Source organism: Toxorhynchites rutilus, chromosome 3, assembly GCF_029784135.1.
Source record: "Toxorhynchites rutilus septentrionalis strain SRP chromosome 3, ASM2978413v1, whole genome shotgun sequence".
NCBI classification, from domain to species: Eukaryota; Metazoa; Arthropoda; class Insecta; order Diptera; family Culicidae; genus Toxorhynchites; species Toxorhynchites rutilus.
Window position 1 is genome coordinate 315714870 of NC_073746.1, and position 14581 is coordinate 315729450.

The window sequence follows — 14581 nt, forward strand, 5'->3', positions numbered from 1 at the left end:
ATTTAAAAATAAAGCTTTTTTTTTTGAATGAATCAATAGTAAAACAAAACGTCAAAAAACATTCAGCTTTGTGATAGCAGATAATCATTATCCATTTGAGTTGTATGAGTATTCCATTCCCCCACAAACTGTGGATAGTCTATCTGCATACAAATTATGTAGAGTGCCACAATCCAAAAAAATTATGAGCAAATATTTACGTGCTTAAACAAAAAAACACATGTTGACATATTTGCGCTAATTTATGTTTTTTATTAATTCAAGGTAATCAAGGTCTTTTCTAGACACCAGTTTACTCGGCCCCGAAAAAAGTGGTCTGTATTTGGGCAGGCGGAAAAATATATCTCGCAAGACCACGTGTTCGATGTCGTAAAAGCCTTGGCCAATAACGCATTTACATTAACTCATAAAATTAGTGATTTGAGAGGGATTATTGTTTGTAGTCTCTTGATTAATTTAAACACCATCTGAGAAATCCTCCGTGAAACATGAAAACATTGAAGTCGTCCTATCTGCTGTAGCGCATTTTTTTTATTTTACCCAGTTTCATCGAAGTAAACGCGCTCGGAAAGGAAAATTGAACGCCCGGATGAGAGAGCGAGAATCGTACGTCATAGAGACACTCATTCCCATGGAGCAAATTCTTGTTAGGAGTTGAAAGCAAAACGAGGAAGGAGAGTAACTCAATTATTCGAACTAGTTTCAGTCTAGCAATGCTTTGGTCAACTCAGAGTTACCAAGAGAAAATCATTTGGTTATGATGGGTGAGGATTAATAGTTAGTCGCAGTTTGCACAGATTACGATCTGTGCAGTTTGCGATTAATCGTAAATCACATCATGCTCCCTTGTTTTCCATCCTTGATAAGGAGTGTATCAAAAAGTAATCTCAAACTATCAAAAATAAGTCCAGATGTGTGAAAACTCTCTTATATGTTTCCCGTCTTCAAAAAGGAGATAAGTGCAATGTGATCAACTATCGCGGGATAACCAGCCTTTCTGCTGCATCTAAGCTATTTGATATGATCGTGAACGATGTTGTTTACTTCGAAGTGAAGAGCTTTATCTCACCAATACAACATGGTTTTATGCCAGGACGCTCGGTCATCACAAATCTTCTAGAGTTCTCATCGTTTTGTGTCAACCGCCTTGAAGAAGGAGTTCAACTTGATGCTATTCATACCGACATAAAAGCCGCTTTCGACCGAATTGACCACCGCATCCTGTTGAGTCAACTATCTCGTCTTGGTGCTTCTGAAGGATTCATCTACTGGTTGAGGTCATACCTTTCTTGAAGGACACTCCGAGTTAAGCTTCAGACTCACACTTCATATCCGTTTGCTGTTTGTTCGGGAGTTCCTCAAGGCAGCAATATAGGGCTACTGCTGTTCGCGATATTTTACAACGACGTGTCGCTTATTCTCGCATCCGGTGGTGTATTGCGTATTCAACAAGCCACTTTCGTTGCCAACCTAATTTGTGAATTAGATGCACCTAACTTGCTAGACATGGTTAACGTTCGCGCTCCCAGCCGAATCCTACGATCCTCGTATTTGCTGCAACCGTTCCCGCATTGTTCAATGATTGGTCATCATGAACCGATAACGGGAATGATAAGGATATTTTCATTAGTAGAACATTTTTTTGATTTCGAAGAACCGTCACAACGCTTCAGAAACAGGATCGAGAATTCTAATGTGCTTAATGTCATGTATTAATGTTTTTTAACTAGTTATAAGTATTTTATTTCATTAACGATGTTGTCAGATGAATTTAAACTCAAACAAATAAACAAATAAACAAACATATTTATTGCATATTTGTGCATGTTTATGCACCCGTTTGTGAGTAATGCTTGAGATTAATTTTCGATACACTCTTTAGTTGCCCCACTACTTTATAAACGGTAAAAAAGAAATTGAAAAAATTTCATCTAATACACCATTTATTTCAACGAAATAACTGCATGATCTAACACAGTAGGCCATAAACAGAATGTTTCTAACGTACAGTCGCACAGTGGTCCCTGCGAAAATTTAGGCGGCCAAAACTCAAATTTTTCAACTAAAAACCCAATTTTTGGTAGACTGGGGTTTTCGAATACGCAGAGTTCATTTTTCAACTCTGTTTCACCAAAAAAAACCAAAAAAGGGGGGAGGGAGGTGCAAGAGGGCAAAGTTAAAAATTTTCAGTTTTTATCGTGTTTGGTATCAAAATGTATGGTTTCGGATACGCAGAGTTCATTTTTCAACTCGGTTTCACCAAAATAAAACCTAAAGAGGGGGGAGAGGCGAGGGGGCAAAGTCCAAAATTTTCAGTTTTTATCGTGTTTGGTATCAAAATGTATGCTTTCGGATACGCAGAGTTCATTTTTTCAACTCGGTTTCACCAAACAACCAATAAAAAAAGGAAAAAAAAATATTTTTGGAACCATCGGTTAACTTTGAAAATTTATAACTGAAAAACGAAAAAAAAGCCTCTCTGGTTTCGACATATATTGTGTGAAAAATCCTCAGCTTTTCAAAAAAAAAAATATGAAAAAATAGCGCGCTTGGTCCGAGACCATGAAAACAATAAAAAACGAATACAATCAATAATAACGAGAGCAGAATTCGAACTTTCTGCAGGTATAGTATTTTTACAAAAATGACCAAGTGATTGCCTTTAGTTTGATTTGATCGATCATCTAGTAGTTCAAAGGTTATGATTTTTTGATTAAAGTCATTTTTGGAAAAAAAAAAAAGAGGAAGAGGTTGATTTCTCGGACAACCCTAAATTGGAAATGGTCACCCTACCGAAAAAATAAAAAATACGGGTCAAATGTTATGCGGTAAAGAACAAAACTACCACTTTTAACGAAAATCTGGGAACTACTATATCGGTTTGGCATGGAATGGCAGTATAAGTAAAAAAAATATTGGCATGGAATGATAAGAAGATAGTCATTCTATAGCGGCACTGAGAGGATGTAAAAAGTAAGTAGGGTAGATAGGGGCAATATGGTCCCTTTAAGAACGAAACGTTCTAAATCATGTAGGAACATTTATAAATTACTAGCTGACCAGGCAAACTTCGTCCCGCCCAAAATTTGTTTTTTGTTATCAATACCTCCAAACATTCACGTTTTCTTACTAAGCGCAAGTTCATGAGTCCAATCGCAAAACTGTTCATTGATTGATCTTCTAATCGACCCCGTTGAATTTACCTTTTACTATAAAATTCCTAGTACTACCAAAGCTCAACATTATAATATCAGATTATTTTCAGACAATTCTCGTTCAAGATTTTTCAACCACTTGCAAATAACATGTTTCTCCGTTACATGGAATAAATGTTTGATGCAGAAAATATGATAGAATAAAAGCAGACCCCTCCCCTCTGCTCTCCTTAGAGAGGGGGAGGAATATCGAACAACCATAGAAAAGTTTATCGATCCTTATAACCTCTATGTGCTAAGTTTAATTCCAGTTGTTTGATTAGTTCTCGAGTTGTTCAGCACCATCTCCTCCCCCTCTTTAGAGAGGAGAAAGGAGTGTCAAACCACCATAAAAAAATGTATTGCTCCCTAAAACCTCCATATGCCGATTGAATGAAGATAATAATTTTTAGCTTACTTCCTTCTCCTATCGATGAAAAATATTTACTGGAATATTTGATGTCTCATCGACGTTGAAATGCCTTACTGGTGGAATGTTGTATTTCTGCTGTACGTCCTCCAGTAAATCGTAGAATTGCTTTTGGTGTTCGAAGTGAGAGTTGTGGATGGCGCTTTCCTACACGAGCCAACTAATCTATTCCGACCAAATTCTTTTGGCTATTGAAAGGGTGAAAAATACCATTTATAAGTCAGCTTCCGGATTTCCTTCGTCGTACCACCGTAGAACCATTGTTCCTTCTTCTTCTTAATTGGCACTCACGTTCCTAGAGGAACTTCGCCGTCTCAACGTAATATTACTTGTGTCATTTTTATTAGTACTTAGTTGAGATTTCTATGCCAAATAACACGCCTTGAGTGCATTCTGAGTTGACAAGCTCTAGAATACGCGTGACCACAGTGCAAATCGGAGGAAATTTCTTTGACGAAAAATTTCCCCAACCAGAACGGGAATCGAACCCGAACTCCGGCATGTTAGGTGTGACGCTAATCACTCGGCCACAACTCCCGTAAAAACATTACTAAAGGATCTGAGCATCTGGAGATGCAAAGGATCTGCACAACGTAAATAACATTTGAGTGTTTCTCGCTGGACACAATGCACTAAGGATGCATGTCGCACTGACGTACCACTCTTCACTACTTCGATTATCGCGTTCAAGGTGGTCTGTGACCACTTTTTACGATCGCATGTTCTGGTTTGATTCCGCACCATGATTCCTCATCTAGCTATTTCCAACTATGTTTACAAATTTTGGCAGCTGTATTTACAGATTATGTTAAAAAAATACCTGGTCATACTGCCCCAAACAGGTATGCCCATTCCGCCACGTACATTTACGATTAATGGAATTTAACTGATCTTTTACATGAAACGGCAAAGCAGCGCAATAAATCAGTGGAAATGTTCAGAAGTAATACCAGTACGAACTGATATAAGAAGCAGAGTCGTAAATTTCATTATGAAGCATACAGAGCTTATTTTGTTGACTGCTTTTTTTATACGATTTTCGTGATAATCAGTCAGTGTGAGGTTTCTTTCAGTATCTTGAAAAAATTATTGAATTTGAATACGGTTTTCATGGAGATGCTTAATAAGAGTATTTCTAACACAATTGTTGGAAAATAAGTGTCGATGGTTCATTAACAAAGCAAACGAAGGGTGGCCCATTTCGCCCCGCCTGGTCATATTACCCCTATCCACCCTATGTTTAAACAAAAAAAGGCGGGTGGGTTATGTCGGTGACATAACCGGAGAGACGTAGGACAACACCAAGGGGTGTCCATTATTCGAATATCGTGGAGCACAGATCCAAGAATTACCAACTTTTCATGCACAAAATTGAAGCAAAATTGAAAGGATAGAATAAAACCTCAGCACACGACAAATTTTCATTGTTTCGTATTTGCATCTAAACACTCAAACACGGTGCAAATGTTGTAGGAGTTATTGTTCAGCTAGCAACGCACACACACTTGATGACAAGCATATCGTAATAGGAATTTACCGTCTGGTATCGTGATATAATTTGGTTTTGAATTCCGCATGAATAACTGTGTTCTACTAGTCAAGCCCTTCATTTGATACCCATGTTGATGGGACTTTGAGAAAATATGTAATCCGCCATTTTGTAGCGGCTGCCATCTTGGATTTTCAAGATAATGAAATACGCAGTTTTATAATTACTACAAAGATAACGATGTGTTCCAAATTTCGGATCAATCGGTCAACAGGAAGGGGGTCAAATTTCAATTAATGTGGTACAGCTCTATATACAAACATGTTACATACACATACGCATGTCACAGCAAAATAAAACCGTCTAAAAACTCCAGCATTCAATCAAATCGAGCGCGATTACCATCTCCTTCACTCGGCGCCACGTTTCCAACGCTTTTAACACACTTCGATAGAAACTCCTGTCTCTCCCTCTTGCGGTATCGCACCGCATTCATTCCCTGCATAGGCAGCGGTATATCTTATGATCAAAATCAATCTCAAGATAGCTTGGCGTCCGATAGTGTGAGACCCCTCCCCCCTCTCTAAGGGAATTAATCTCTCGAGAGTCGAGTGTCGAGTGTCTAACCACCATAGAATCATTTACTTAATCATTTACATCATTTACTGCACCCTTAAATCTCAATATGCCAAATTTGGTTTCGTTTGCTTGACTAATTTCCGAGTAATGCAGAAATTTGTGTTTCATTTGTATGGCAGCCCCTCTTAGAGAGGGGGGAGGGCTCTCAAACTATCACGAAAACCTTCCCCGGCCCCAAAAACCCCAAAGGAGGGGGTTGCGATGGTCTTCCGAACTAATGAAGCATAGCTCAAGAACTAATCAAGCAAACAGAACCAAAGTTAGCATGTGAAGGTTTTAGGGAGCAATAAATGTTTCTATGGTGGATAGACACTCCTCCCCCCTCTCTAAGGGGGGGCTGCCGTAAAAATGAAACACAAATTGCCGTATAACTCGAAAACTAATCAAGCAAATGGAGCCAAATTTGGCATGTGAAGGTTTTAGGGGGCACGAAATGTTTATATGGTGAATAGACACTCCTCCCCTCTCGCTAAGGGGTAGTTGCCAAACAAATAAAACACAAACTTCTGTATAACTCGAAAAATAATCAAGCAAAATGAGCCAAATGGAATGCTGGGGGATGTTGAAAATTATTAGTTTTATAGTGAACGCGGTTTGTAATACAAACAACATTTGCGTCGTAAAGAAATGTGAATTAGATTGAATTTGTAAACAATATTATTATACATTGTAGTCGATAGCTAGTAGGTACTTTTTGATTCATGCTCTTTCATTTGCTCGGATCATCGTAAACACTTTTGGAGAAATGGCTAGTGTTTCTAGTGGAAATGTCTCATCGGATTGGTGTCTGCCAGGGATTATTATGAAAAGTGCCCTAATTAAAAATAAGCTTTCAGTATGTAGTGTAAATATCCAGAGCATCTGTGCTCGCAGGTTTTCCAAACTAGACGAGCTACAACAAATAGCCCGATTGAGTGGTGTTGATATCATATGCGTGACTGAGACCTGGTTAAACGAAAGAATCGACAATTCATCGCTGACACTTGAAGGCTACAATATTATCAGACACGATAGGGAAGGGCGATTAGGGGGCGGTATTTTGGTGTTTATGAAAGACGGAATCCACTATAACCTCCTGGAGAAATCCATTCATCAGCCAGGTGTCCCGTATTCTGAGTACGTCGCGGTGGAAATTATTCTAGATGGTGAAAAGCTGTTTCTTGTTAGCATGTATAATCCGCCTGAAGCAGACTGTGTGGACGCTGTTGATTGCTTGTTGTTAAAATACGGCACGCACTATAGTAATATTTTTGTTGTAGGTGATTTAAATGTCAACCTATTAAATCATAGTTCAGCAAAGTGTTCACGACTGATGACAATGCTTAGCATACATAACATGTTTAGCTTAGGTTCTGAGCCCACATTTTTCCATCAATATGGATCATCACAGCTCGACCTTATGCTGATGAATTCAAGGTCACGAGTTCTCAGATTCAATCAAGTTGATGTCCCAAACTTTTCGAATCATGATCTTATTTTTGCTTCACTCGATTTTGACCTCGTTCACCTACCTGAGAAGGTTAGTTATCGCGATTATCAATCTATGGATGTTGATGGTCTCGTGGCAGCATTCAATTTACTAGACTGGTCTAGTTATTATCATTCAACCGATCCAAATTTTTTACTCCGATTTTTCAATTGCAATATCGTTGCATTTCATGATAGGTTTGTGGCAATACGATCATTTGTGCCACGAAAAAATCAAAATCCATGGTTCAATGACATAATAAGTAAAGCAATTGTAGATCGAGATCTTGCATACAAAAGATGGAAGTACTCAAAGTGCTCTGATGATTTTCAATTATTCAAAACTCTTCGTAATCAAGTGACTTTTAGAGTTCGTCAAATCAAAAAAGAATATTATGAAAGAAATCTCAACGCTAATATGCCACCGAAGGAATTGTGGAAAAAATTGAAAAACATTGGAGTTGGTAAGAGTACTACATCGCCAACAATAGAGTTTGAGTCTGATGAGATTAACGAATGCTTTGCAAATAATTTTTCGGAGAGTATTCGTGATTTAAATATTGACGTAGTGTCCAACCATCAAAACAGGGTAGATTCATTTTATTTCAATCAAATAAGTGAAATTCAAGTAATCAATGAACTATATTGCATGAAATCTAATGCCATTGGGCTTGATGAACTACCCATTAAATTTCTAAAATTAATTAATCCGCTTATAATCAAACCCATCACACATTTATTCAATTGCATAGTTGCTACTAGTATCTTTCCAGAGGAATGGAAGAAATCTAAAATATTGCCATTGAAGAAAAAATCAAATTTGAATAACCTGCAGAATTTACGTCCAATAAGTATATTACCGGCTTTGTCAAAGTTATTTGAACGCATAATCAAAACCCAAATCTGTCAGTATATTAACCGCGAAAATTTATTAATAAGTCAGCAATCTGGATATCGTGCGAATCACAGCACAAAAACTGCAATGCTGAAAGTCTTTGATGACATAGGGTTAATCCTAGATAAAGGAAGACCAGTTGTTTTACTGCTCCTAGACTTCTCAAAGGCATTTGATACAATTCCCCATAACATACTCTGTCAAAAACTCAGCGTAAGATTTGGGTTCTCCAGTCATGCAACAAATCTTATTAAATCATATCTCACTGGACGAACACAGACAGTTTTCAATAAAGGAATTTACTCTACTTACCTTCCAATATCCTCAGGTGTGCCTCAAGGATCAATCTTAGGACCAATACTTTTTTCAATTTTTATAAATGATCTTCCAGATGTGTTGAAGTATTGTAAGTTCCATATTTTCGCGGACGACGTGCAATTGTACTACGGTTGTTTGGATGATACTTCCACAATTGTTTCGAGGAAAATTAACGAAGACCTAGCCAATATTCATGTGTGGTCCGTCAGGAATGGACTCAAACTAAATGCTAATAAAACGAGTGCTCTATTTTTGAGCCTCTCCCACGTCAATAATGTTCTGAAACCCTTCTTAAAGTTGAACAATGCTAACATTGCTTTTGCGGAGGAAGGAGTGAGCTTGGGGTTCACAATTCAATCAAATTTTAAATTTGAAAAATTCATTTTCAAACAATGTGGCAAAATATATGCAAGTTTGCGTAACCTCTATGCGGCATCATCATTCCTAAGCAGTGATATGAAGCTTAAACTTTTTAAAAGTTTAGTTCTACCGCATTTCATAGCTTGCGATTTTATTCTGTCAGTAACGACAGTGTATGCAGAATCAAGACTGCGAATAGCATTGAATGCTTGTGTTCGATTCGTATTTAACTTGAGTAGATACGATAGAGTTACCCACCTTCAACATCGCTTAATCGGGTGTCCGTTCAACAAGTTTTCTCAGTTTAGATGTTGCCTCTTTTTGTTCAAGCTTGCGAAGTCAAAAGCTCCCGGGTATCTACATACTAATCTGAAGCCATTGAGAAGTTCGCGTGCGAAAAAGTATTCTGTTCCTCGTCACAATACATCCTCATACGGCAGTTCGTTTTTCGTCAGAGGCATTTCCTATTGGAATTCTCTACCGAATGAGTTGACCTTAGTAAATTCCACATCAGCTTTTAAGAGAGGATGCAAAGAGCACTTTAATAGTTGAAGTTATCGATTTCTTTAGAAGAAGTAATGAATGAATGAGTCAATGAAATGTTTGTATTCACGAATAGTTTAGAAACTACGGCGCACCTTCTTATGTATTTACATAATGTAACATTAAAAAGAGACTGAAGTCTCATGTTACTAATTATAAATAAAAATAAATAAATAAATAAATAAATAAATTTAGGATGTGAGGGTGGGCTGTCATACAAACGAAAAACAAATTTCTGCATAACTCGAAAACTAATCAGGCAAATGGAGCCAACTTTGGCATGTGAAGATTCTAGGGGACACGAAATGTTTCTGTGGTGAATAGACACTCCTCCCTCCTCTTTATGGGGAGAAGAGGGGAGGGGTCTGTCTTATTTCTAGCATATTTTCTGTATCAAACATTTATTCTATGTAACGGAGAAACATGTTACTTGCAAGTGGTTGAAAAATCTTGAACGAGAATTGTGTCTGAAAATAATCTGATATTATAATGATGAGTTTTGGTAGAAGTACTAAGAATTTTATAGTAAAAGGTAAATTCAACGGAAACGATCAGAAGATCAATCAATGAACAGTTTTGCGATTGGACTCATGAACTTGCGCTTAGTAAGAAAACGTGAATGTTTGAAGGTATTGATAACAAATTTTGGGCGGGACGAAGTTTTCCGGGTCAGCTAGTAAAATATAATTTTTATATAAAAATTAAATCATCATTAAATTTTATTGTTCGTTAGAAACAAATCTGAAGTTCACAAAAAATGAATAGATTTTGTTCATCAGTAATAATCTTATGACGGGTTTACATTAGGGAGATCTATAGCTATGGATTGGATTTATTCACGTGAAAATAGGTGTAAACGGGTGAGAATAAATATGATACACTTATTCGAGGTATATATATAACTTGAATAAATTCAGCATATGTAAACGCTTGTGAATTTCTCACTGGTGAGAAATCACTAAAGTTGGATGCAGTTCTACTTTAGGTGAATAAATTCACCGAAAATATGAATATATTCATTATAGAAGTTCACGCTAGTGTAAACGGTTGATGCGATTTCTATAAATCTCATCATATTTCTTCACATGAATATATCACTAGTCTAAACCCACCCTTAGATCATTTTTTGTAACGAGCATAGAAAATCATGAGCATAGAAATCATAACCTAAAATTAAAAATGAAGTGCTTCGTGTGATCCTGTTGCAGTATTTTAATTGAAAATCACAAAATAAAGCGTCCGAATGGATATCCAGACATCTAACAACTATCCAACGGAATCATTGGCTACAGACCATCGTATATGCTGAACATATTTTCATCAATATTGACTCCAAACAATTAACAATGCGTGAGCCCTAGCTTTATGGTGCTTACGCTCAATTTGTATGGGTTGTATTGCGCCTAATCACTATAAAAGATGTTCAGTTGCCAAGTGCCGTTTTTATGTAGTTTTGGTTTCTTTCGGTGTTTCATTCATTTGGTTTGGCAGAGAATCCGAACTGGAAACGAGATTCTCTGTTAGATTCCCAAGGTAAGAATGTGAGCTAGTATATTTTTGTTCAGAACCCATACTCCGGTAGTTGTTGTTAGCAATGGTCTATATAGACATTCATGTAATCGACCTTCCCAGTTTCCAAACAAACTACGCCAAGCGACGATTCCCTTGATCGCGTGTTCAAAAGGTCTTAACAACAACAACAAGCTCGAGCTCAAGCGCGCGCCCCGAAGGATTCGAGCTAATCTCTTTATTTGTCGAACCCAACCAACCAACCGCTCCCTGTTTGCATAAACACTAGTAATCGCCGGTGTTGTTCGGTAAATACTTACTTCCGCCATTGATTCAACAGCGAGTGATAACAAAATGTACAAACCAACGCCGAGCTATCACTTCGTAACTGTTCCGCGTTGGGAGGTGACTTGTGTTTCAACAGAAAGGGAAAATAAGGTCTAGAGCCCTAAAAATGAAAATGGGAACGACGTTTAGCGTGGATCGTCTTCCAAATGCCAGTATTGCCTCACCTCTTTATTGGCGTATAATAACCTAGCAAAGTTTAACTCTGAATGTAGGCCACAGACGAAGCAGTACACCGAGGTACTAGCGGTGTTCGAGCCGGCCGGCGTCGTCGGCGGCGTCGTGAGCGTAATCGGCGCACGGTGATGCCCCCCGACCGTACCGCTAGGCGATATCGAGTTGCGGGGCGTAGGCGATGGAATGATGTACTTGCGGTGCTCCAGCGGAACCCGCTCGGCGTCCATCGTCTCCCACTGGACGGTTAGATTGTGGACACAGGCCTTACATGCCAGCACCCGGCCTGGACCCTGGTCGTTGTTGCCTTTGAGGCAGGGGAAATGCATTGCATGCGAATTCATATGCTCGGCACTCGTCGATAGCCATTCCATCGATTGGGGCGGAAAGTTATTCTTACAAATGTAACATCTGCGGGTGAGAGAACAATTTTGAAACTACTCTTGCTGATAACATTAAAAACGTACGAATAACCGTGACCGTTTTCCACTGGTACTTGAGAGTGGGGCGGTGTATTTGGTCTTGAATCTCTTCGGTAGTCCTTCTGGTCCAGCATAGGTCCAGAGAGGGCAGAGGCAGATTCATAAGGCTGAAGATAGAAGAAAAATGCATCACAAAGAAGGAAAAGCTATAACAGGGACTCACCTTAAATCGAACAACCTCGTTTATCACACTAGATGTCATCTTCGTAGGAGATGAATACCTTTCCTCGACGTTGCTTACGGTGCCACCTTCGGCCAGATGAGCGTTCTTCTTATTGCACGTTGAACATATTTGCACCATACCTAAAAAAAAGGAATGATTGCCCCCTAGATGAGTCAACGGGTGCGTGTGTATTTGAATGCGAAACAAATACCTTGTGGACTTATCGGACTAGCATTGACCGGTGCCTTCATCGCTTTGATGAACGGAAAGTACGGTTCCCGTTCCGCATTCGGGCAGCAATAGACGAGCCGCAGCTGCGTGGATGGCGTATCGGAGCCGCATGTGTAGCAGACAAATGTCGCCGCCCGCTCCTGAGTGGTTTGGCGCTTCCTTATCTGGTACTTTCGCTGGGTCTCCGGCACACGTCGTACCTAAACAAAAGAAACAAACAAGGGGGAAAATCAATCATTTGTCGAGATGGCAAACATCAAAGAGATTATGCTGTTTTCGGTCGATCGATCGTAACAAGCTTCAACCGGATATGGAGTATTGTCAACAAACACAAAGCGGAGTAAAAATGTTGAACCTGATCAAACAACAAATGCGATAAGATTCAGCAAGTATCGCGGTCCCACGCAAGACTCGTTCAGTAACCGAGATAAGACGACTCGTCGCATCGGTGTCTTCTCGTGTGCGAAGGCACAGCCGGTTGTTATCACCGTGTCGAACGGAGATTGATTATTCCGTTCGCGGCGGCACAATCCGCTTGAAAACGAGTTTTCCCATGATTAATCAATTCTGGAAAATTGGGTATGACGAATCACGTTAGTAGGAACGTGATAAGGGTAGATGCCGCCGGAATCTGGCGTAGTGGTAGTTTCTAGCGCGATAAAAATTAGCGACTTTTACTGATTTCACAATTTTTAGTCTCCTAAAAATAGACGTTTTTCATGCCAACTCGTCTTAGGAGTTGGCAGTACCTCCTTAAATTGCAGTAAAACGTTGTGGGTGTAAAAACATTGGTCATTTAATCAACTTTGCATACTTGAAATCTCAAAAAAAAAATTAGACTGCAAGTACAAAAGGGCCAAAGTTTTTTTTCTTGAATTTTACAAACATTTTAAAACTTAAAAACTAACAGACCTACAAAATGTTTATCAAAGAATGAAATGTAGGAATGAAACGTTTCATGAAAAAATAAACATTTTTTTTTCTAATGCATAATTCTAATTCAATACAGTATTCGACAAAGTTCTAGATCTTATTGATACATTTTTTGTCGAAAACGTCAACTTTTTATCTTTTATAGTTTCTGCTATATGTAACATTTCTGTATGGAGACTCTTGAAAAAATAATGGTTTACCCGTAACATTTTTGTGTGTAAATTCTCGCGTTTGATATGTTCTTGACATGTTTCCAAATAGAAAAAAGTTTGCAGAAAATAATTTACACACACATGTGTTACGAGTCAAATATTAGTAGTAATTTTCCAAAGAAAAAAAGAAAAAGTTATTGTCAGAAAAACTTTTTCCCTGTAAAAGTGCCCATCTTCCAATGTATTGACGACTTATTGATAATTGTATGGGCTATTCATATAATATTTTTCAGAACTCAGAAGTTTTTGAAATGAATGTTATTTTTAAAAATATTTTGTTTCCGATGATTTTTTTTAAATTGTTCGATATGTTTTTTATGAAAACTTGAACTTATACTATAGTCAAAGTTCAAAGTTCATTTTAACAAATGTCCTAAATTTCTGGATTGAAAAAATTGGGGTCTATCTATATGAATACTTTCTAAGCGAACGTTTGTGGGTTCAATCGCAGAACTCTTCATTGATTAATCTTCTATAGAAATCTGAATAATATATTTCTCCGTTTCATGGAATACATGTTTAATACAGAAAAGTTAATTTTCGTTTATAAATTTTATTTTCCAAAGCGCGTTATCCCAGCTAAGAATGCATTGCCATTCACGTTTCACGCTAAAGGAAGTTCCGCAAACGGGAAATCCAACGCATTTGGTGATCCATTTTTATCTACATAGATGAAGGAAGTCGTTTCCTTATAGATATTCGAGTCCACAGTCTTATTTGTAACAAAAATCTTGGTTCTGTGGCCACAGCTACAAATCCCAAGCCAGATCAGGAACTTTATAGCAAATTTATCAGCAAAAAATTTATCTTAATTCGCTAGGGACATCTCCTCGAGCAGTATTGATGTTAACTTACGATCAGGAAGCTACTTATCCTGATTCATCTTCCATGAGTAAACAGTAGAATGGCAACAAAAATGTTCATCTCGAATTTTCACGAAAAAATACCCTGTTCAAACAATTTCAGCTGAATCGGACTTTATTTACTAGTGTCGGAAATACGTCAAAAAAAAAATTTTTTTTGCCGAAAAATATTTTTTTTGGACCTTAGCCGGTTTTCTGTCTCAAAAGGCTGATTTCGATTTTTTTTTGAGATAACAGTAGATCTCGACCAGGGCACGGCATAGTCATAGTCAACTGAGGATAGTCGGCTGACTAACCGACTGACTATATCCGTAGTCAGTTAGTAATGGCTTTT

General features: G+C 38.1%; 1 protein-coding gene across 3 annotated transcripts in view; it reads right to left on the reverse strand.

Annotated features, from left to right (window-relative positions):
- LOC129780110 (uncharacterized) overlaps window positions 1-14581 on the reverse strand; it is a 213577-nt gene that overhangs the window by 98746 nt on the left and 100250 nt on the right. For all 3 annotated transcript variants that reach the window (XM_055788059.1, XM_055788057.1, XM_055788058.1), the window contains 5 exons: window positions 12220-12439; window positions 12009-12148; window positions 11831-11952; window positions 11357-11774; window positions 11165-11292 (listed from right to left, as the gene is read on the reverse strand). In XM_055788059.1, the coding sequence (XP_055644034.1) occupies window positions 11165-11292; window positions 11357-11774; window positions 11831-11952; window positions 12009-12148; window positions 12220-12439 (1028 nt within the window). The remainder of the gene's footprint in view (window positions 1-11164; window positions 11293-11356; window positions 11775-11830; window positions 11953-12008; window positions 12149-12219; window positions 12440-14581) is intronic.